Here is a 25147-nt window from a genome sequence, read left to right as displayed (position 1 = left end):
TTTCATGAGAAAAAAAAATCTCGTTATCCTCTAGTTACTCCACATTGGCTTATGCAACAGAAAAGGGTGGGAAATGCTATATTGCTTATTATTTCTTAAAAATCCACTTAGTCCAAAGAAGTCCTCACTTATAGGAAAACTTCAGTAGCACACACAGCACAGCCCCCTTCTTTTCAGCGTGTCACTACAACATACATAGCAGTCTACCCCAAAATCCTTCAATGATCTACCTTTTAAGAAAAAGAGGTGGGGCTGGACAGACAGCTCAGCAGTTGACTGAGTTCGGTTCCCAGCATCCACACTATGTGGCTCACAACTGCACAGAACTCCAACTCCAGGGGGATCTGATGTGTCTGCACACACGTGTGCACATACACATGCATACACATAATTAAAAGTTATAAACATAATTTTTTAAAGAAAGAGAGCCACAAGTGGTGGTTCACGCCCATTAAGCCTTATATTTCTAAGATCAGTGGGGTAGTGGAAGTCTGCTAGTACATTTTAAATTTTTCTTCTGATCCCAATTAGTCTCCCAACTTTAGAGCATGCTTTTTCTCCACTCTGGGTCATACTCCAAAGGAAGCTGGGGTGAGCGAGCCTGTTCCTGGAGTCTCACAACGGGAAACGTAAAGGTGAATCACACTTGGGAGCACTTTGCACCTTGCCCTATGAGGCCCGGTGTATTCCAATCTGTATGTGAAATAGCCAGAGGCAGCTGAAGACCTCTAGAGGACCCACTGAGGCAAGGCTGGAAAGCCTCTCCCTTGTCTCCTGAATTCTCCCTTTCCTTCCCGCACCTGCCAAAGCCTAAGGGAGCCAGAGGGAATGCCCGGGCTTTTCTCCAGGAGGTACCCGCCTACCCAGGGGCGGGGCCCGGGCTCCTAGCTGCCGAGCCACAGCCCAAACAGTTTCCTGCGAAGGAGGAAGAGGGAAGGCAGGCGCTGAGGATCACACACACACACCCAGCTGCTGGCTTCTCCACCATAAGAGAGACGACCCGGGCCACCCGCACTCCGCACTCACTGCGACCCCCTTAAACCAGGGCGGTCCGCACTCACTGGTCCCCAAAGATGGAGATCCCAGCCACCCACTACGCGGCCTCCAGGGCCGCCTCCGTGGCAGAGAACTGCATCAATTACCAGCAGGGGACCCCCCACAAGGTGTTCCAGGTGCAGACGGTCCAGCAGGCCACCAAGGAGGTGAGTTGGCGGGCCCCTGGCCGGAATCGGCTCGCTCCCCACTCTCTGGCCACAGCCGGTGGCTCTGCCTCTGAAACTAGCATTCCTACGAAACTAGCATTCCTACGGGGTCCTCGGTACCAGCAGACTCAGCCCAGAACCGTTTGCTTTCTCCGTCCCACAGAGAACCCATGCAGACTCAGATTTTGTGCATATTATTTCACGGAATTGAGGAGATACACGAGATGGGCATCTCTCCCTTTCCTGTGGTGAGACTAGGTCTAGACAGGAGGCATTCTAAACAGCCTGGAAGCTGTTACTGTTTCTCAATCTGCTAGCTGTCTTGGCCAACAGAAGCTCAGGGCCTCCAAACAACTCCCTGGACTTTAAAGGCAGCTCTTAGGCCCTTTACCCAAAAGGAAGGGAAACCGTGAGAAACTAGCCCCTTGTAAGAGGACAAAAGCACTGTGTGCTACTGCCAGGCTCTGGTCACCCATATCCGGCCACAGATGATGCGCTTCCCTGGCTGAAACTGGGCTCGGATTTAAGGCCTCACCTACTGAGTGCACACACACACACACACACACACACACACACACACACACACACACCCTTAATCTGACACAGCCTTAACTGCTCAGTTTTCTTTTCTTTCTTTTTTTTTGGGGGGGGGGGCTGATGGGGGAAGTTTTTATTTTTGAAGCTGTACCAGTAAATTGGGTGTAAACTTCTTTCATTTCAAAGTGAAATATCTAAATGTATCTATCTAGTCATAAGATTGTTGAAGTATCGTTTGGCAGATGAAGAGACACAAGTAACCAACAGCATGTGTACACATTGTCTCAATCACTTGGCAGTGACCTGCCTCTAATAGTACCTCGCTGGCTGCTCGGGTACCCTGGGCTTTAAGATAAGGTGTAGCCCATTGTCTTTTTATCTGTGCACGTTGTATGCTTCTGTCCATCGTCTACACTAATCTCAAATAAATTTTCTAGAGACTGCCAAATTGGATGCTAAACCCTTGGCGGCGACAGGGCCTTCTCAAGAAGTAAGGCTTGGGGGAGGGGCGAGGAAGTACCGCAATGTATACATTCGTGAAGTGTCAGAGTGAAACCCACTGTGTCGTGTTTAAAGAGATGCAAAGCTCAACTGTATTTCCTCACAGCAGCCATACTCCCAGCCATGTAAGAAGAATGTTCTAACTAAAAAGATTTATTATAATATCTTTTCTCCACTACATTTTTCTTACTTTTAGGATATTCCAGGAAGAGGGCACAAGTATCACCTCAAATTTTCTGTGGAAGAAATTATCCAAAAAGTAAGTTAAATGCCCTGTCTAGTGAATAAATTTTGAGTCAGAATTACCTAGCTCATTTTTGTTGAAGGGTCTGATCTTGGGCTTTCCTATGGCAGCAGCAGCTCTGCAGGCAAAGCCATGAGAGCCAGCGTGTACTACCTCGGTTCTTTCTTTCTATTCAATTATTTAGAAGCGGTCAGTTATTTCAGTTCAAGTAAATTACCCTTAAAAAGATCACACATTCCGAACAGTCTGAACTTACGCCTTGTATGATTGAATGTAGTAATTTACTCTCCAGTCATGATTGCTTTCTTATGCCTGCCTTTTAATTGGCTATTCAAATTAAGTATGCTTAGAAATTCAGGAGCAATAGAATGGTCAACTGTGACTCCATTAATCTTTCAGTAATGGGGCAGGAAAGTTTGAAAAATTTTATGCCTGTCAAATTAGTAATGGAATAAATTTAAAAGAAGGAACTGCAGTTTGCACCAAAGCCATCTTGAAACTGTGGAAAGTTCACCCTCTCCCTGAGTATAACTCAAGGAACTCACAAAAAGAGATTCCCTAGGAGGCATTTGAGCGGCTAGACGACCCCCATCCCCTTACTCTTACAGTAGGGAGAGACTGCTGGGTCTGCGTTTGGAAAAACACTGGTTTCAGAAGCGGAGAGAGGGTAAGGAGCAAGCTTAGAAGGGACAGTCCGATGTTGGTGTAGTCAGACTAGAAGCTGACCTGTAAACCGACACCCCACTAACAATGAAGTATAAGCAGCCTTCGGGTTAGAATTCTGAACATCCTGAAACCTAGTCACTTACAATAAGACCTGCCATCTGTAGATTGACTGATCTTTTGTAAAAATGTTTCTGACAGCAAGTTACAGTGAACTGCACAGCGGAAGTTCTTTACCCTCACATGGGCCAAGGCACTGCGCCAGAGGTCAGCTTCACATTTGAAGGAGAGATTGGCAAGAGCCCAGATGAAGAAGATAACACATTTTATCAAAGACTTATGTCTATGAAGGAACCACTACAAGCACAAGACATTCCAGGTACACACATCAAGCATGGGAAATATGTTTTTCAGACTTGAGATGTATCTCTATTACCCATGCTCAAAACTATTTGATGTTGGGGCTGGAGAGATGGCTCAGTGGTTAAGAGCACCGACTGTTCTTCCAGAGGTCCTGAGTTCAATTCCCAGCAACCACATGGTGGCTCACAACCACTTGTAATGAGATCTGGTGCCCTCTTCTGGCATGCAGGCAGAATACTGTATACATAATAAATTAATAAATCTTTTTAAAAAAATTAAAAAAAAACTGTTTGATGTTAACTATGTTGACAATGAACTGACTTTTTCAAAAATACTTATTTCTAATCTAATCTAGCAATAAAAAAGAGACCTGGAATTTTCTACATCCATGGCTTAATTTAGTTTTCACACACATTAGAACACTAGGAAGCATGAATAAGAATTTTGATTTTTAATCTGAAAAGGTAAATATTACATTTAGCATATAAATGTTTCTCTACCAGACAGTTCTGGAAATGTATCTCCACAAATGAAGCCAGTTCGCCACTTAGCCTGGGTTGCCTGTGGTTATATAATATGGCAGAATTCGACTGAAGACACGTGGTATAAAATGGCACAAATTCAAACCGTCAAGCAAGTGGTATGTAGTCTCTTGCTACAAAGCATGCTATTGACAGTTAATACTGACTTAGTGCTGGTGTCCATAACTGGATAGTGTTCCTATTGCCATTCTGTACTAAAACTAGTGAACCTGGTAGTTCGAAGGCACTGCCAGTCAGTCAGGACTGAGGAAGGGCAGGTTAACGGCCAGTCAGTCAGGACTGAGGAAGGCCAAGTTAAAGGGAAGTATCCAGAGCAGCAGCACTGGACCCGAATGTCACCTGGCTAGTTTGCAGAGAGCCCAGACGCAGGCCTCTCTGCCTACATCTATCTTCCTAGCAAGCAATCGCGTGTGCTGAGTTTTCTTTCCCTGGCCACACATTACAGGCAGCGAATATTTGCAAGGCAAAGCTAAGGATTCTCTAGGAAACGTCTTCTAATAATGAGCAGTTTTTACATTGCATTTTTGCAAGTTTATGGTTCTTAATCTTTCATGCCAAGCAAATCCGATTTAGTTATTTATGATGCCTTATTTGGATCCTTTTCCGGAGAAAAAAATGGCTGTAGCCTTATTAGTATGTGCTAGACAAAGACTCAGGTACACCTCACACTTTTAATGAGTCATCCGGTCTTTAATTTGCTTTACAAAGGTCCTGAGGGCCACTCTTTATAACACTCACAAGCAAAGCTGCACTTCAAAACTGTGAAGCTGTGAGTTAAATTTTTTTTTTTTTTGTATTTAGTTTCATACAGAACGCTTCCTTTTTAGCAACCTAAATAGTGTAGTTGAGTTGCAATTGTTAAGTACTGTTGAACTAACTGCATTTTTTCTCTACTGAATGGTGGTTCCTTGGCTACCTAGAGACAGGCCTGGCATTTCCCCCAGAGAGAATCATGGCACTGTGGTCTTTGCAAGCAAGCTTGGAATAGTTCTAGCCCGCCCTTGGCTCTTGCGTGATTCTTTTCTCTAATCCCTTTAGTCCGAGTTACAACCTCACATTGTATTGCTAGCTTTATGCTTTCTTAAACCTAATACCAGGGGTTCATAGAGCGCATCTCCCTAGACCAGAAATATATATGAAAAGGTCTTTAGTCTTTCCTTTTGGATGTTAAATGGGGGTATTCAACTAGTAGCTAATGGAAGACAAGAGTACTAAGAACCACAAAAGATAGAAACTATCTTTTCCATAACCTGAGAGAAAAGGGCTTCCTGCTGCCTCCTTCAGCATGCAGGAAACAGCCTGCAGAAGAGCGGGGCACTGTGTCTCAGGGCTTCAGGAACCACTTACTATACAGCAGCAGGCAGGACAGCAGTTAGAGCACTCCACTGGGAGGTCAACAACCTACCTGATGCGGCAGCATTCGGCGAAACAGAGGGAGTCTGCTTTCCAAATGCGTTTCACAGATCCCAACCTGGGTGACAACGCTCCTTTGAAGGTGCTGAACTATCAGCCCAGGCCAGGGACAGGCCAGAAAACCATAATCATGAATTCCCAAGCTACATCCAGCAACATACAAGCCAATGGTTTTATGCTTATTTAAAAAACAACAACAAAAACCCATGAATCTTCATTATATTTGATTTTAAAAACGAGAACGGTGATTCTGGGGCTACGTTATAAGCACTGTTAACTGGAGTCTCAGCACAGCAAGGACAAGCTTTCAGAAGCCTCAGCTTCACGGGCACGGTACATAGCTGGTGACAGTTTTAACCCACTCAGACTCAGTACGTCTGTGTAGCTCACTACAGACATGCTTTTTATTCCTGAAGTAACAAACAGTACAGAACAAAGCTGCAATTGTAAAATCAGATCACTAAGTCATGACATTACATTAGCGTCAGTTTTCTAAAGAATGTTATAGAATTGGCTTCTTTTCATGTGAATTCCCATTGCCATTGCTGACACTAAGGGTTCGTAAATAAAAAGCTACACACAGTAATGCTCTTAAATAGCTGCCACAAACTGGAAAGTGAAAACACAAAAAAGCAATTTTTAGAGTAACAAATACAAAATAATTATTTTTTTAAAATGTGATTTGAAAGAATATTTGTTTATTCAATGTAAGAAAATAGTTTTCTATCAGGCTAAGTTGAACTCAGTTATGAACTTCACATTCTTTTTTTATAAGTCAGCATTAATTCAAAAACTTAAGATGTCAATTTGCCATGATATTGTTTAAACACTTTTTTTTTGGTTATAGCCAAGAAATGATGACTTCATCGAATTGGACTATACCATTCTACTCCATGACATCGCATCGCAGGTAACACATGCGACTTACCTTTATTTGCTGCCAAAATTAGACCACACCATTCTACTCCATGACATTGTATTGCAGGTAGCATAGACGACTTATCTTTATTTGATGCCACTTTGAAAATCAAGAATTCTTTTGTAGCCACACAGTCACCTTATTCCTTTTGATTCTAAGTAAAAGCTAAGGAAAATTCAAGCAGGCACCAGACTGCAGTGTGTCTGCCATCTTTTGTAGCAACTGGACTTGTTTACTGCTATTCCTGATGAAGGCATTTTCAATATTGCCAACAAAATATAAACTCAATTATATTTTCTAATCTCACAAGAGCATTAACTTTCTTTACTTGCAGGAGATCATTCCCTGGCAAATGCAAGTTTTGTGGCATCCACAATACGGCACGAAAGTCAAGCACAGCAGCCGTCTCCCAAAGGAAGTGTGAGCGGAGTAAACAAAGACACTGAGGCCCAGGCGGAATGGAAACATGTTCCTAATGATGTGGATGACTGTCCTCACTGGCATCTCGCCTAATAAGCCAACTACATCCCACAGCGTCTCTCTGTTTGTCTTGGCTATGGCACCGAGTTGCATAGATTCCATAATCAAAGAGTATTACTACATAAAAATGTCTTTCCAACAGTAACAGTACCATGTATATCCCCTAATAAAAGTCCACTTCCGTCTCATGGAGTCTGATTGCATTGCATACTTACGGCACAGGGGCAGTGATGGTCTCTCTAAAGGCCACTTTGGGCTTTCCTGTGATACAAGGACAGCCATATTCTCTCTCCATTCTCTAAAATGAATTGGGGGGGGGGGTTAATATTGTTTGTATTTTAGAAAGTAAAATGAAAAGAAAATAACTTAGTAGCATTCAATGAAATATAGTAAATAAGATGCTGGAGAGATGGCTTAGTGGTTAAGAGCACTGACTGCTCTTCCAGAGAACCAGGGTTCTACTCCCAGCTCCCACACGGCAGCTCAGAGTCTCTGTGACTCCAGTTCCAGAGGACCCAACATCCATGGCAAAATACCAATGTATATAAAATAAAAAATTTTAAAAAAATTTTAAATACAGTAAATAACTGAACAGTAAATTTTAAATTATTTTAGTAACTGACAAAAATCAGATATGACATTCTAAAACACAAAATACCTTTATATATCTTACAAAAATGAATTATAATTTTGACAAATTTATACTCAGTTCCATTTGCTCTATCTGCCACAATCTACAGTTGTTTCACATTAGCTCACATTCACTGGAATAACAACTCTTTTTGTCCACTCCTGTTATCTTCTGTTTACATTTCACTATATTTACCTTCAGCTAGGAAGACTTTTTTTTTTTAATCTGTATTGAACTGGCCTCTATGTTGTGTTTTCTGAGACAGGGTTTGTACGGTCCTGGCTGTCCTTGAACTCACAGAGATCTGCCTGCCTCTCGAGTGCTGGGATTAAAGGTTTGCGTTACCACCGACCTCCATGCTTTAATCTCATTAATTGATTATTTTGTGAGACAAGGCCTCTCTGTGTCGCTCTGGTGGGAAGTTACCGTGCAGACCAGGCTGTCCTGAGTTCCGAGATTAAAGGCTACCTTGGCCTGCCCTTAATGTTTATGTACATGTTGTGTACGTGTCGTCTGTGTGTGCATGAGCCATGTATACAGGGGTGCCAGAAGAGGGCGCTGGATCCGCTGGAGCTAGAATTAAAGAGGGTTGTGAGCCACTCCACATGGGCACCAGCAACTGCGTTCAAGTCCTCTGGAAACCCAGCAAGTGACTTCAACCTCTGAGCCCCCTCTCCAGTCCTCCTGAAGGAAAGTCCTGGGAGTAGGTACAAAAACAGGCTCTCTCACTAAGGCTTGCTTTATTTGACCCAATGGTGGACTGGGAATGGATGAGGGTCTTGTGACAAATCTCAGAGTCTAGATTCTCGAAGTCCACAATGTTTAACAAATAAAGACTTAGGACACAAATAAGGTAAAGCCTACAGAAGCATTATCCATTTACAGTCATTGCCTGGAACATTATTGACTTTTTATCTTTTCTTTCAACTCGCTATGTAGATGAGGATGATTTTTGTTGTTGTTGTTTGGTTTGGTTTTGTTTTTTGAGAAAGGGTTTCTCTGTGTAGTTTTGGTGCCTGTCCTGGATCTTGCTCTGTAGACCAGGCTGAGCCTTCGAACTCAGAGGCTCTGCCTCCCAAGTGCTGGGATTAAAGGTGCTGCCTAGCTGATGAAGATGATTTTCAATTCCTATTCATCTTCCTGCCTCACCTCCCGGAGTGTGATTACAGATGAAGTCACCTTGCCAGGCCCCATTACGGACCTTTAACAAAGCACACATAGTAACAAATCCAACTGCAAAGCTGCTCTGTGATCCATACCTGAGCATAGATTTCCAGGTGTAATTCTCCCATTCCAGACACAATTGTCTCCTTGCTCTCAGTGTCAAAGCGGACTTTAAATGTGGGGTCTTCCCGTGTAAACCTGCCAATACCTTTTGAAAATTTCTCCAGATCATTCTTTAAAAGAGGAAAAAAAGTCATTCTAGGATTGATTAAACATGAAAAACAACTGCATTTTTTTTGGGGGGAGGGGTTTGCTTTTTTCGAGACAGGGTTTCTCTGTATAGTTTTGCGCCTTTCCTGGAACTCGCTTTGTAGACCAGGCTGGCCTCGAACTCACAACGATCCGCCTGCCTCTGCCTCCCGAGTGCTGGGACTAAAGGTGTGTGCCACCACTGCCCGGCTAACAACTGCATTTTTAAGAAGATGTTACTGAATAAAACCAAATACATTGGCAATTAAGAAATAAAGAGGGTCTATATCTAGTTCTACTCAGACCTTTTTTTGGAAAAACTACAACCTTGGCCACCACAGCCAAGACCAGGCCCAGCCAGCTGAATAGGACTTTCTCTTCATACCAAGATAGAAAACAAGGGTCCAAGACTTAACTGTCACTTTCTATCACAGTGACCAAACTACCCATCTGTGGGAAGTGCCTGAGTGAAAGGAAATGCCTAACACTTGGAGATCCTCTATATAATATAGTCAGCTCGTTTATCCAAGTCTTCTGTAGAGTCAAGAGCATTAACTACTCTGTTCAGACCAAGAGCAAAGGAAATAGCACATCAAGCTGCTTCTGTTTTGAAACAATCTCTGCTATCTGATATACCTTTGTACTTTGATGCAATTCCACACAGTAAGCAGGCTAAGTCGCCCACGCCTCCCAACCCTTAAGATGAGGAGCATTCTACGAATTGTCAGAGTAGGCTCAATGTAACGCCAAGGGCCTTTACAGACGGAAGAAAGTAGACGGAGAACAAAGCATGGCTATGACGAAAGAAAGGCTGGAAAGAAGCAGGAACAGACCCAACTCGTTGCTGCCAGCATGAAAAGCGGGAAGGAACACTGGAGAGGTGTCTCAGTGGTTAAGAGAACTTCCTGCTCTTCGAGAGGACCGGAGTTTAGTTCCCAGCACGCATGTCAGGTGGCTCACAACCACTTATCACTCTCACTCGAGTTCCAGGGGATCAGATACCACTGGCCTCCATGCATATATCCACACACAGTTAAACACACGTACACATAATCAAAAATCCATGACATCTAAAAATGATAGTGGGGGCCATAAGCCAAAAAAAGGTAGGTAGCCTCTGGAAGCTAGGAGGACCCTGAGAAGAAAAGGGAACAGGAACCCATGGAAGCACAATTCTCCCCACAAACATGAGTAAGCAACAAAAAAGGTGTTTCCCTTAGAACTTCCAGAAAAGAGCACAACCCTGAGCTGGGGAGATAGCTCAGAGGGTAAAGCATTTGCTTCACCAGTCTGAGGAGTTGAGTCCGAATCCCCAGGAACTATGTCACACTGGATCCATTAGCACAATCCCAGTACTCCCAGGGCCAGATGAGTGGCAGAGACAGGAGAATCACGGAAGGAAGCAGTCACGCTAGCCTGGCACACACACGGTGAACAACGAAGAGATCCTCTCTCAAACTAGTGGAAGCTGATTGTCGACACATGAGCTTGTCCTTTGACCTTCATGGACACGTGTCTGCACTCACACTGAAAGGGACAGACACACGGGGACACACACACACACACACACACACACACACGGACACACACACATACACGGACACACACACGAATACACCCCTGCTTGATTAATTTAAACTGTAGTGAATCATACCAGTCTCTGATCTACATAACTATAAACACAATGCATTGGTGTTGTTTTAGGTTACTAAGTTTTTGGAAATTCCTTATGGTAGCAATAAAAAAACGATCACGTCCTGCAGGAGAAGTATTAGCAGCACCTTTAATCACATGCTCAGAGCTGCATTGCCTGCTGTGCATGTTATCTCAAATTGAACTGTACTGTCAATATGTAGCAGAGGTTAAGTAACTTGCTCAAGGCCACACAGGGAACACACAGGAGGGCAGTCAGTCCCTACGTTAGTGTACTCAAGTCACTCTTGACTTTTCTCTGCACTAGCCAGTCCTCACTCAGCAGAAGCATCGTCCCTGCTCACTATACAAACTCAAGGCCTTATGGTGAGAGAGACTTCATCAGTTGATTGAAATTAATTTACTTGTTGTTAGAAGACACTTCTAAATGTTTTCACGCATAAAAGGCCAGAATCCCCGGTCCATCTAATTTCCTTCTGTCATTGTGAGTTATTAGCTGTAACCTCTGAGTGTAGGCATGAAAGGTACAGAGACACCTTTCATTTCTAACCTTGCTAGCAAGCATTAGCAAAGAACTTAAAACAAACAAAGGTATCTTTCAGCAAGGATGCAAGGTTTAGGCCTCACGAGATTCTGAGAAGACTGTTTTCATGTCTTTTGCTCCCTCAACTTTCTCTTTTCTATACTGGAAAATGATCTGGAAAAATTCCAGTTTCTCAAAATAGATGAAGTAGCAGCTATTAATTATGTATCCTACAGGACAATTTATCCAAATATGTGAATGACAGTTCTCAGAGGGCAAGCTGTCTTAAAATGTTCACTCAATACATGAATGAATTAACCCCTACAAGACAACTTAGGAACTAAATAATTAGGGCTCAAGACTGAAATGATTCCAATGGAGAGCAATATGAATGCAAGGCAGTCAAGCAATTTGGTTGTGTAGAATGCCAAATTATATCAAACCTAATTATATAATTGTAAAAACAGTATACAAATTTAAAACCCTAAATACAAAATTACAGTTGAAGTTTTAAAAAGTTGTCTTATTGGCTTTTGATGTTATAATCAGATACTTCATAACAACCATAAAATCCAGAAATGCACTATAATCCGCCCAGCATTTAACTGATCGCACACTAAAGGACCAACAATGAAGTTTCACTACAGCTCGAGACGAACGCCTTTCTCTCCCTTTGAACAATTTACGACTCCAAGAGGATAGACTTACCATTCAGACACCAACGTTACGACAGAGTTGTAAAGTACTCTCTACTATTAAATGCAATCTGTGCCTTCAACTACATGGAGGACTCATCAGGACCGACTACTCAGTTACAAGGCTGACCTCAATATCAACAGAAGGAGCAGAGACCAGCTCAGTGAGGCTTCCCACAAGATGCCAGGTGCAGCATGAGAATGACGACAGAAAGCTCAAGTTTAGAGCACGTTGTTGAAGCTTCAACTCCTACCTTGTTAGAAGGCTTCATTGCTACTGAAATGACAGGTTCAGGAACATGAATTGATTCCTAAAAAACGTTTTTTAAGAAAACATAAAATAATTAAAAGGCAGTTTTATGACTCAGTGATTAGCACACTCCATTAACATCAAAACAAAGGGCAAATACTAGCCAATATTTTAGGCTGGACAATATAAGTCTAACTCTGTTTTGTATTAAATAAAGTAAGAATGTAACATTAATAAACACATGTGTATACTTACATGAACTCCTACCTCCACAATAAAATAATTTATCTAATTTACTGACCTATGTATTTACACTACATAATAATCACTACAATGAAGTTAATTAAATGTTGATATATGGAATTCTTTTCTTTTTGAAGGCATATATTCTTATTGTCTGTTCTACATTTCCTGTTGCAATCTTCTGATGAGTTATCGTGTTTTAGTTATAAAAAGGGAACCAGAAAGGGCCCCAGAATCTTTACACACACATCTTATTTGATCAATGACAGCTCTAAAAGGCAGAAACTATCCTCATGTTACTAGTCAAGTTCCCAAAGGCTTGAAGGCTTTCTAGTAACTTGGTCAAGGACCAGGCAAGTAGTGCTGGGCAGAAATGAGGCTTTTACTGATGTACAGGAGTGTGCTGTCTGCATGTATGTATGTGCACCAAGTTTGTGCAGGGCCCGGGAAGGACAGAAGACATACTACTGGATTTCCTGAAACTGGCCACCATGCCACATGGGTGCTGGGAACCCAACCTGGTTCCTCTGCAGGAGTAGACTGAGCTCTTAACTTCTGAGTCATCTCTTCAGCTCATGACAAGCACCTACCTAAGGCCTAATCTAAAATATAAAATGTCCTCACTGAGGTCTTAAAATTGCATATTTATGGGTTTTGAATGGTCTTATAATAATCTGTTAAACCCAGAGAATAATTTGCTGTTATTATTTGCTTGTTTTTTGTTTTTTCAAGACAGGATTTCTCTGTCCTGGAACACAGTCACAGTCGGTAGACCAGGTTGGCCTTGAACTCACAGAGATCCATCTGCTTCTGCCTCCTGAGTTCTGGGACTAAAGGTGTGCGCCACCACCTCCTGGCTCTAAGACCCCTTCCAAGCATAGACATGTTGTTATCCCCAAATCTATTCTAAATATTACAGTCTTATAGTTTCCTAGGTTACTGGAAGAGGTCACTCTCCGGTTACTGATTTGGTAAGTAGCACTCCACTGGGAGTAGCCTGAGAGTGACAATAATTAAAGTGGCATCCAGAGTGGGCAGCAGACCACAGAGTAGAAGAGCTGGAGCTACATTGTCCAAGTTTTATCTGGTGGAGCTTTTCCTCCACATTAAAACTTTGGAGGATTGTGGATCGTTTTTACTGAGAAAAACCAGGTAAGTAAGCCCACACCAGATACTTAGCTAGCTGATATTCAGAGAGCTAGAGCCAACCAAGGTCAGGGGGAACTTTCAATGTGGCATTCAATGCAAACCACTGTAGCTGTTTCCTGCAGTATAAAATACACAGCATTGCCGGGCGGTGGTAGCGCACGCCTTTAATCCCAGCACTCGGGAGGCAGAGGCAGGCGGATCTCTGTGAGTTCGAGGCCAGCCTGGGCTACCAAGTGAGTTCCAGGAAAGGCGCAAAGCTACACAGAGAAACCCTGTCTTGAAAAACCAAAAAAAAAAAAAAAAAAAATACACAGCATTAAAATAGACACTTAAAATTCAAATGATGAGTAGTTTTGCAGTTAGATGGCTTACCATAGAAAGGCCACTGTTATCTTTGTTTGTGAATGTGTCTCCACTTGCACAGTCAATGCCAAACAATGCACAAATGTCTCCAGCATATACTTCTTCAACATCCTAAATAAAGACATAATGCAAATTATACTTGAACATAAAATAAATCAAGGCACAGTACGAAGCAACTGTACTGTAAACATACTGCACATAAGCAATGCAGAAATTCTTCCTGAATTCTACAGGGAATGAGCAAATCCAACACCAATAGTCAATCATGCCAAGACATGTCTTCAATGGGTCTTTTTGATGCTATCTGTCTGAACAGACAAGATTTGACACTCAGTGGAAAATTCCAGAACTAAGGCTTCTTTAACTGGCCTGTTTTAAAAGCAGGGGTTACACTCTGCTGCCTCAGGCCAGTGAGACCCTGCAGGACATACATACAAGGGAAACTGCGAAGGAAGTTTGGGAAACAAAGGGAGAAGAATGGAAGGCATTGTACTAAAAATACGTTTAATTTCTCACAGATGCAAGCATTCCGAAAACACAGGAAAGCTGGAACAAAGCACCGCTGCCTCCAGCTTCCGAGGCATTGTCCTTCCTACTCGTGGTTCATTCAGAATAGCTGCAGGATGAGTGTCTTTCTTCCATGACACATGTGTACTTGAAGCCGGCAAGAAAGAGCTGTGACAATTACTAACCCTTTAGTCTGCCCTTGCCGCCTCTTTTGCAAAGCTTCAAGTTCTGTGACTGCCTGTTTCATCTTCCAAGAGACAAAAGATATGTCTTCCAAAAACTTCCAATTTTTACTTAAACCAAAGGCTGAGAACACAGAGCCAGACTAGAGAGAGTGGTCGCAGCACTCAGCATTCCTGCCATGGCCTCGCTGTAAGGACTACAAATGGCTAAGGCACACTCAGAGCCAATTCAAGACAAGTCAAAGACATTACAGATCTTCAAGTGGATTCTGGAAGCAGCATGGCCCTGCCAGAGTTTGCACTGTGTACCAGGCTGGCCTTGTGACTCTGCCTTAGCTTCACGGCAGCATCTTAGTAGCTCTTGAGAAAAGTACTAAACCCATGGTGAACAGGATATAGGTTCTAATACTAAAGAGTATGTTCACTGCTACCGTATTTCAGAAAGCAAATTCATCAAATCACGTGGAAAACTGTGTGAATTTATCACCCATTTATCTTTTCTTTTCTTTTCTTTTTTTTGGTTTTTCGAGACAGGGTTTCTCTGTGTAGCTTTGCGCCTTTCCTGGAACTCACTTGGTAGCCCAGGCTGGCCTCGAACTCACAGAGATCCGCCTGCCTCTGCCGAGTGCTGATTAAAGGCGTGCACCCCACCGCCCGGCATCACCCATTTATCTTTAAGAACTACATTTCTGAATGCTTCTAATGCTTCTTCTCTCTCCCGACAGGGTCCCCTTGTGTATTTCGGGACGGCCTTGTGATTTAGCCTTCGCTTCCTGAATGCACACACCTTCACAGCTAGCGTCTTCATAGCTCTTAGGGAAAGTACTTGTGCTGAATGCCAGAGTCTCTTTTCCTGAACCTTGGCCTCTGAAGAAGGATAGCTACCTTCTAGAGGAATAAACCAAGTTCTTAACACCGGCCAACTAAGTTCACCTAGAGCAAGGTGCTAGATCAGTTACCACACAGCCGAGTGCAAAGAGCAAGGAAAGCGTGTGTTCGAACAAAGGTGATGATCTGGAGGAGCTCAGACACCGGAAGGCACCCCGCCTCGCCAGCGACCTCAGTGGCATGCTTACCTCCATCATGTCGGCATGCATGCGCACTAGCCGCTGCACGCGCACCTTCTTCCCGGTCCTCGTGTTGTAGATGGTGCTGCCCTTCTTTAGCTCACCTTGGTAATTGCGGACATAAGTTAGCTGTCCAAAGCGGCCTGCCTACAAGTCAAGAGTGCATTTGTAGAAGAACAAAAGAAGTGTCAGAAAGCAAAGAGTCAACCTCACAAATCAAAACAAGTTCCAGCTATATTAACAAGGAAGAGACAAAACCAGGGAAAAAAATGTTTCACTACAAATTTTAAGTAGCCAACTGCTTTTAAAAAAATTGAATTTGTTAGTAAAGGTTTATATAAATAAGTAAAACACCTTGACCTTAACAATAAAATGATAAAAGATATCTAAATTTACAAAATAAGAAATACAGAGTCAAAGAAATTCAGGCTCAGTGGGACCTGTTGCTTCTCCGAGGTTAGTTCCCAGCACCCACAGTAGGCAGCTCACACTGCCTCTAACTCTAGCTCTATGGGATCTGGTTCCCTCTTCTGGCCTCTGTGGGCACCTGCACTCATATGCATACACCCTCACACACAAGCACTAATTAAAAATAAATCTTAAACAAAATACAGCTGCACTATAAACGTATAGAAAGTAGCTATTTCCTCCAAACGGGAGTATTTCCTCCACATTCCTGCCTGGAGACGAGAGCCTGGCTCATGAGACCCAGGAAACAAACTTTGCAAGAGGCAGGGAACTCAGAAAGTGCTTAGATTCACCAGCACCTTCCTGTGGTTAGAAGCAGAAACAGTTTCTGGGGAAGAGGGGATGCTTTGGTACAGCAGCCTCCAGCTGGGCAGAGATTCCAGGGACATGGCTCTCAGGAGGCTTCTCCATGGGGTGGGGTTTTGGTGCAGCTGTCTAGGGGACACCCATGCTCCTGTAGGCTGCCCCAGTAAACTCACTGGCTCACCAAGTGAGATAGACTTGGGCGGTCAAATGTGTTTGGTCTGTCACTGGTGCCCTATCTGGGTGAATGGATGCTTGTTTCTTTGTTCTTGAGGAGTCACAAACAGCCGAACGTAACGACTGCTTTTTAAAGAGTGCAGTGAGACAGAGAGAGAAACAGAGCCATTTTATAGGGAAGAAACCTGACAAGCCCTACCTAAGTCAGGTGATCACGGTCATCATCATAGTAAAAACCTGTATGTCTGACATGTGTTAAGGACGACATGTTCCTCTGCAGACATCCTCCTGTCATCCATTACCCCAATCTAATCCTCACAGTAGTATCAGAAAATCCCAAACTGAAAGACATCCTTGACGAGCACTTCTCAAAAAACACCAAGGCCATGGGAAAAAGGGGGAAAAAATCTAAGAACAGTTTCCAGGAGTTCCTAGGCTACCATTGCTGTGATAAACACCACGGCCAGAAGCAACTTGGAGAGGAAGGGGTTACTTCTACTTAGAGCTCCAGCACAGTCCAGCACTGAAGGAAGTCAGGACAGGAACTCAAGCAGGGCAGGAAGCTGGAGGCAGGAGCTGGAGGCTGTGGAGGGCTGCTTACTGGCTTGCTTTCCATGGCTGACTCAGCCTGCTTTCTTATAGCTCCCAGGATCAACAGCCCAGGGATGGCACTGCCCACATCAACCATCATTCAAGAAAACGCACCACAGGCCAATCCGGTAGGATTATTTTCTCAGTTGAAGTTTCCTGTTCCAAAATGACTAGCTTATGCCAAGGTGACATAGAACTAGCTATGACGGAGCTTAAGGAGACAGGATAATTAATCTAATGTGCTAGCTGAATGAACCAACAAAAAGGGGATATAAGCAATAACCATAAATATTTGAATATGACTTTTACCAACAGTAAATTAATATTGTTCCATTGGTTGCAATAATGTTTACTAAGGAAAAAAATGGATGAATGAATTCTCTGTACAAATCTTTATAATTTTTCTGAAAATCTAAAATATGTTCTTTTAAAGTTTATAATCAACTTCTCATGTCAAAAAAATAGTGGGTGAGAGATGGTCAGAGTAAGACATGACTGCTCCAGAGTCTGAGTTCAATTCCAGCCACATGGCTCACAACACGTAATCAGATCTGTGCTCTGTATACATAAAAATAAATAAATCTTTAAAAAAAAAAAAAATAGATAACATCTTGCTGAGCAGCTGCTAGAGTGACTGCTCTAGAGGATCAGTCATCTCAGCACCCACAGGTGACTAACAACTGTCTGTAACTCTACCTCCAGAGGATCAACCCCCTCTTCGACCTCCATGGGCACTGCATACAAGATGGTACACAGACATGTATGCAGACAAAACACCCACACACATGAATGAAAAATAAATAAATTGTTAAAATAATTAAGCATCTTCATTTTGTTTGTTTGTTTGTTTGCTTCTTTTTTCGAGACAGGGTTTCTCTGTGTAGTTTTGGTGCCTGTAGACCAGGCTGGTCTCGAACTCACAGAGATCTGCCTGCCTCTGCCTCTCAAGTGCTGGGATTAAAGCTGCGTATGCGTCGTCACGTCACGTCACCTCACACCACCACCACCACCACCACCTGGCACATCTTAATTTTTAAAGTCTAAATAACATTGCATTGTAAGATACACTGCAATTTCCTTGCACAAACTGCAATACCTGTACATTTCCAACTATCTGTAGATTTCGGTTTTAAAAACAGAGCTAGGTTGAATCCCTTCCTAAGTGACTCAGGACAATTTGTTTTCAAAAGCAGACCCACTTTGTTTATAATAATGTCCAATAATCAGATAATTTTAAGCCAGTTATGGCATATTAACAAACTTTCTTTGTTTAGACAGGGTAACCCTGGCTATCCTGAAACTCTTTAGGTAGACCAGGCTGGCCTTGAATTTAGAGATCAGCCAGTCTCTGCCTCTCAAGTGCTGGGATTAAAGGTGTTTGTCACCACTGCCAGCTACTTAATATAATTTTATACTACCATTTAAAATGTTTAAGCTGGCCATGATGGCACGCACTGTAATCCCACATCTCAAGAGGCTGTAGCAAGAGGATTGTGAATTTGGTGCCAGTATGGGCTACATACAAGACACAACACAAAACAATAAATTAAATCTTCTAACAATTTACAGAAACATGGATTATATCTATAACTATTTTAAATGGAAATACCAAGGTAAAATTATATAGAGTATGGTTTCTGTAAAACTTTACATTTTAAAACTGCAACTGTAGAGTTAACTACATCTAAAAACAAGGACTGGCCAGGCGGTGGTGGTGCACACCTTTAATCCCAGCACTTGGGAGGCAGACAGGTGGATCTCTGTGAGTTCGAAGTCAGCCTGGTCTACAGAGCGAGTTCCAGGACAGCCAGGGCTGCACAGAGAAACCCTGTCTCGGAAAAAAAAAAAAAAAATGTAAAAATAAGGAACTATCAACTTACTATTAAAGGTTCTGGCCATTCTTATCTCCTCTACTTTCCTAAGTGTTTCACAAGGGCACACTATCATTTTATAACAGGGCTAAAAGCCTAGTAAAAGAAAACTAGACAGCAGTAAGTATCTTAGATAGCAACTTACCTCCAGTTTAAAAGCCAGGCCCACAAATGGGTGGGAATTGTCTCTTTTGGAGTCCATTAAGATTTTGGTCTTCTCTTTTGAGTCACTTTAAACAAAAGAAATATAAAGCTGTAAAACATAATACTTAGTATGTCTTTGTATGTGTTGTGTCCGTGTGGTGTCATGTACATGTGTGTGTATATGCATGTATCTGAAGGCATGGATGGAGGCCAGGGGATGATTTCAGTTGGCCTGCTCTATCACCCTCTGCCATGTTCTTCTGAGACATCTAGGCTGGCAGCCAGCTCGCCCGAGACCCTCCTGTCTCCACACAGTTCCCTCCCAGCACCACCACAGGTCTAGTGTTGCAAGCACACCATCAAACCCAGCTTCTTACATGGTCTTCACTTAAGCATCTGACCCACTGAGCCATCTACCCAGCCCTTGATAGTCATCCCTATCAATTTGTTCTTGTCCAAGAGAAGGAGCGTATGTTTGCTAACAACTTCTGATTTACACAGTTTCACTGAAAGAGGTTAATGAGATCACGTCCTACAGGCTTCGTAACTACATAGACAGGACCAGAGTGGATTCAAACACTGCAACTCTTACAGAGCATGCAGAGTAATATTCAGGAGAGCCTTAAACAGGTTTCTTTCCCTTGCTGTTGCTTTACATTTTATTATTTTATTTTATGCACATGTACATAGAGCTCAGAGGACAACTTCTGTGAGTTGGTTCTCTCCTTCCACCATGTGGGTCCTGGGGATCAAACCAAGGTCATGAAGCTTGGTAGTGGACACTTTATCTGATGCATGATCTTACTGGCCCCAGTTTCGTGGTTTTTTTTTTTTTTTTTTTGGTTTTTTGAGATAGGGTTTCTCTGTATAGCTTTGCACCTTTCGTGGAATTCACTCTGTAGCCCAGGCTGGCCTCAAACTCACAAAGATCCGCCTGGCTCTGCCTCCCAAGTCAAGTGCTGGGATTAAAGGCGGGTGCCACTACCATCTGGCCTCATTTTTTTTGAAGTTAAAAAAAATTCTATAACTGAAAATAAATGATACCAAATGAAAAAGTTAATACTATAAACCTTGAAAGATTATAGAACAAATCATACCTTTTTTTTTTTTTTTTTTTTTTAGAAGGTTTTCTTTAGCTTTGCTTTTGACTGCTTAGAAGGTGCTGATCTCACAGATCGTGTCTGTGAGTGTGGATTAAACGTGGCAACCGATACCTTTTTTTTTAAAGATTTATTTATTATGTACATGGTGGTTCTGACTACATGTATGCCTGCAGGTCAGAAGAGGGCATAAGATCTCATTACAGGTGGTTGTGAGCCACCATGTGATTGCTGGGAACTGAACTGAGGACCTCTGGGAGAGCAGTCAATGCTCTTAACCTCTGAGACATCTCTCTGGCCCACAAATCATACTTGTAAGTCACAAAAGACATAGGAACTCATACAGTAAATATTTTCCTGTACACCAAAACTGGTATCCAACTAAACATGGTGATTTTTGTGAATGAGGAAAGAAAAATCATAAAAATAAATGAAAGCCCAATCCTTAAATCTCTTCATAGTGTATAAGTATTGAAGTATCTTTTCATAACCAAGGTCATAACTGAGCCATACTCACTCTTGATGGAGTATGGCGTAGTTCTGGACTTCAGATGGATTGGGAAGGTATTCTAAAACAGCATCCAGAAGAGGCTGGACGCCCTTGTTCTTCAGAGCACTTCCCAAGAGCACAGGAGTGAAGGATCTACTCAGAGTCGCTCTTCGGATTGCCAGCTACAGATACAGAGAAAGTGATTCATGTTCACGTAACAACGTGTGCTTCAAGTCAATTATGAACAAACAAACAAAATGAATTGATACTCCGGAGTGCTGGTTCCTGAGAAGGAACAAGATAACATCTCAATAACTCAGTCAAAATATCAAAATGGGGAAAATTGCTTTTCTTAGGGCCAAGTAGTGATTTATGGAATAATTACTTTTTGACAGCCCTAAAATCATTCCATTTTATTTGGTACTAGAAGAGGTACACAAATATACATGTGGTACTGAAAGAGGTAGATGTATATATACACAGAGAATACTACAAACTATATGTTAATAATTGTGTAAGAGGGAGAATACACACACACACACACACACACACACACACACAAACTTGGTGTGGTAGCACACACCATTAATCCTAGTACTTGGAGGCAGAGGCAGGGGGATCTCTATGAGTACAAAGTCAGCCAGTAAGGGTTACATAGTAAGACCTGTTTCAAAAACAAAACAAACAAAGGCAAAAATCAAACATCTGGATTAGTCAGAAACTAACATGTTTTAGAATGGGGCAGAGAAATGGTCTTACGGGATAAGAGAGGTTTGACTGTAAACTTGGTGAAGGTTAGTTTTAATTGTCAACTTCACACAGTTCAGAATCATGGGAGGGGGAACCTCTAAATGTCTTTGAGGGATTATTTTGATAACATTAATTGAGGTGGGAAAACGCACACTGAATGTGGGAGGCACCATATCATAGGCTGGACCCTGGACTGAACGGAAAAAAAAAATTAAGCTGAGTATAAGCATACATTCATTGATCCACTGTCCCCTCTGCTCCTCACTGGGGTACTGTGAGATCCACTGTCCCCTCTGCTCCTCACTGGGGTACTGTGAGATCCACTGTCCCCTCTGCTCCTCACTGGGGTACTGTGAGATCCACTGTCCCCTCTGCTCCTCACTGGGGTACTGTGAGATCCACTGCCCTCTGCTCCTCACTGGGGTACTGTGAGATCCACTGTCCTCTCTGCTCCTCACTGGGGTACTGTGAGATCCACTGTCCCCTCTGCTCCTCACTGGGGTACTGTGAGATCCACTGTCCCCTCTGCTCCTCACTGGGGTACTGTGAGATCCACTGTCCCTCTGCTCCTCACTGGGGTACTGTGAGATCCACTGTCCCTCTGCTCCTCACTGGGGTACTGTGAGATCCACTGTCCTCTCTGCTCCTCACTGGGGTACTGTGAGATCCACTGTCCCCTCTGCTCCTCACTGGGGTACTGTGAGATCCACTGTCCCCTCTGCTCCTCACTGGAGGTACTGTAACCAGCTCTCTCAAGCTCCAGCTGTTGTGACTTCTCAGTAAGAATGGACTGTGACCTGAAATCGTGAGCAAATAAACTCTCTTTTCCCTTAAACGGCTTTTGTTGTTTTTTGAGACTAGGTCTCATTAGATGTTCTTGGATGGCCTCAAACTCACTGAGCTCTGCCTGCCTCTGTTCCCAAATGCAGTGTCACATTCCTCAGAATTTTACTTTTGGGTGATAAAAAAATATTTATATGTACATACCACATAATTTTATATATTCATTCATTTTAATGGGCATTCATCAGAGGATCATCTCCACTTCTTGACTGTGGTGGACAGTGCTTCCATTGATGCTGGGGCACACCTAAACTAGCTGAGACCCCTTCTTTCTCAGGTGTGCCTCCAGGGAGGGGCTTACTGCCACGCTGTCTTCCACGGTGTTTGCCACATTTCTAACAGGAAGGCACAAGGGTTTGAGTCTCTACATCTGTATATATGCTTTCTGGGTTTTTTAGTTATTTTAGGTTTTACTTGGTTAGTTGGTTGGTCTTAAATAAGATTCATCTTAATGGCATAAATGGTATCCCACTGAGGTTTGAGTTTCATTGTTTCTAATGATTAGTACTGGAGAACATCTTTTCATGTACTGACTCTTGAATGTCTTGTTTGGAGAAATGCTTATTCAAAAAGTCTCTGGCAAGAACCTTCATTTTTTGGAAGTCAATTATATTAAATTTTTTTTATCAGGTTACATTAATAAAGCTCATTAACAAAAGAATCATGTCCTCTGCCCTCACATCAATCCCCTTTTCATTTTATAAGATTGAGGAGCTGGAGAGATGGCTCAGTGGTTAAGAACACTGACTGCTCTTCCAGAGGATCAGGACCCACAGGACATTCCCAGCACCCACAGGACATTCACAATCATCTGCAACTCCAGTTCCAGGAATACAGTGCCCTCTTCTGGCCTCCACAGGCACTGCATGCAGGCAAAACACCCAGAAACAGTAAAAAAAAAAAAAAAAAAAAAAAAAAAAAAAAGTGTTTAAAAGGTTTCTTTTGAAAGTACTTGCCTTTAAATCAGAAACTGAGGGGATTTTTTCTTCCAGGAACAGCTCACCAAGTTGCTCATCTGAATTAGCAACACACTCAATTAGCTCCTGCCGATGGTCAGCTGCTGCGGCCCTGAGTTCAGCTGGAATCTCACCATATCGAACAATCTGACTAAGAAAAAGAAGGCTTTACTGTACTAACTAGTTCAGTTAAACATATAAAACAGCCAAGGTATGGTTAGCAGCTAAGGTGGTTTGTTGCTCTGGCAAAAGCTCTGAGGTATCTGCACTCAAAGAGCAAATGAGACAACTACGTCTTTACAGTTCAGACAAAACAGTGAGCAAAAACACTTCAAGGGATCAAGTCATTTGCTCAAGAATGTGCTAGCTACCAGGGGAGAGAAGAGCCTGGAACTCCACACAGTCCACTACGAGGGAACAAAGCAGCATCCTTGATGGCATACGGCAGCATGTCCTATTCTTCTGCGTATCAAGTCTTTCAGAACGATACACGATGAAATCTAAAATCCTTCCCAATTTAATACAAACTGGCTTATCTTACTCTAGAGACTAAAATGAGCCACAGAACTTGAGGTCAAAACAATGACTTGGGAGCTGAGAGTGGGGGCGCATACCTTTGATCCCAGCACTCAGGAGGCAGAGGCAGTCAGATCTCTGCGAGTTCAAGAACAGCCTGGTCTACATGACAAGTTCCAGGCCAGCCAGGAGACACCCTGTCTCAAAAAGAGCAACAACGAAAAAGACTTAGAAAAACAAGGGATTAGAATTCTTTCCAGTGTGGCTACAGGACTATTCTTACTGACATCTAAGAGGAAAAGACAAAGAAAAGAAAACACTATTTCTTTACTACCTGAATTACAGCAGCAGGAAACTGGAGAGCGGCTCACGCTCACATCATAAAAAAGTTTCTATTATCTGCACTGTAAATGAGAAAGCTGGTTTAAATGAACCAAATTATACCAGCGAACTTTCAAGCTAACCTGTCTGAAGCCTGTGTAAGCTCTTGAAAATTCTATTAACAGGGGATCTGAAGGCTGAATTCTTTAAGGTTCTGAAGCCTTTGTCTATTCTGAACCACTACCACCTGTCTTGATGGAGTGGTATGGGCTCTGAGGCAGGATCTTGCTTGTGTAGCCAAAGCTGGCCTTAAGCTTGCTCCTGACTCAGCCTCTAAGTGCTAGGATGACAGGCTTGTACCACCAGGTCTGGCTTTCCATTTTAAAATAAACAGCTCGAATACTTTGAGACTGATGTTAAATATCAAGTGTGTTATACTCTTCAGTTGTTACAGTTGGTGTGTTCTATCACGTTCCTCTTTAGTCCCTAGATTAGCAGTTCTCAACCTGTGGGTCACGACTGCTTGCTTTGGGGGTCACATAGCAGATCTCCTGCATATCAGATACTTACATTATGACTCATAACAATAGCAAAATTACAGTTATGAAGTAGCAAAGAAACAATTTTATGGTTGGGGTCACCACAATCTGAGGAACTGTACGAAAGGGCCACAGCATTAAGAGAGTTGAGAACCATGAACCTAGGTGAGTCCAAAATTGGTATAAAGGATGAAGGATGCATTATGCTTTGTCCTTTTCTTGCTTCAAATTGGGATATTTAAACGAAAGGTTGTGTGGTCAACTTTGTTATTTGGGAAAAAAAGAACTAACTGTCTAGGGCCCATTGTGCTGGCTCACACCTTTAATGCCAGCACTCAGGAGGCAGAGGTAGAATCTCTGTGAGTTCAGAGTTCAAGGCCAGTCAAAGCTACAGTGAGACCTTGTTTCAAAAAACTGTAAGCTATCTAACCCTCCTTACAGACTGCAATATTCTGATAAGTACCATTATAGACCATAGAATTTTCAAGAGGTCAAATGGTCTTCCAAGAAGGTAGCAGAAAATTCCTCAGAAAGGACC

At 42.7% G+C, this 25147-nt stretch overlaps 2 protein-coding genes across 2 annotated transcripts in view; one reads left to right on the top strand and one right to left on the bottom strand.

Moving 5' to 3' along the window:
- Gfm1 (G elongation factor mitochondrial 1) overlaps positions 1-25147 on the bottom strand; it is a 48315-nt gene that overhangs the window by 11890 nt on the left and 11278 nt on the right. Inside the window, 8 exon segments of the mRNA XM_028867235.2 lie at positions 7080-7162; positions 8755-8892; positions 12034-12090; positions 13794-13895; positions 15550-15687; positions 19096-19180; positions 20712-20866; positions 23234-23384. Of these exon segments, the coding sequence (XP_028723068.1) occupies positions 7080-7162; positions 8755-8892; positions 12034-12090; positions 13794-13895; positions 15550-15687; positions 19096-19180; positions 20712-20866; positions 23234-23384 (909 nt within the window).
- Positions 771-7052, top strand: Lxn (latexin). The gene is made up of 6 exons (XM_028867236.2): positions 771-1202; positions 2437-2499; positions 3349-3526; positions 4014-4150; positions 6313-6375; positions 6719-7052. The coding sequence occupies exons 1-6, from the start codon at positions 1074-1076 to the stop codon at positions 6806-6808; spliced, it is 660 nt and encodes a 219-aa protein (XP_028723069.1). The 5' UTR covers positions 771-1073; the 3' UTR covers positions 6809-7052.

This window comes from Peromyscus leucopus, chromosome 6 (assembly GCF_004664715.2).
Source record: "Peromyscus leucopus breed LL Stock chromosome 6, UCI_PerLeu_2.1, whole genome shotgun sequence".
Lineage (NCBI taxonomy): Eukaryota > Metazoa > Chordata > Mammalia > Rodentia > Cricetidae > Peromyscus > Peromyscus leucopus.
The sequence above is the reverse complement of the archived record's forward strand: the minus strand, read 5'-3'. Positions and strand labels throughout refer to the sequence as shown.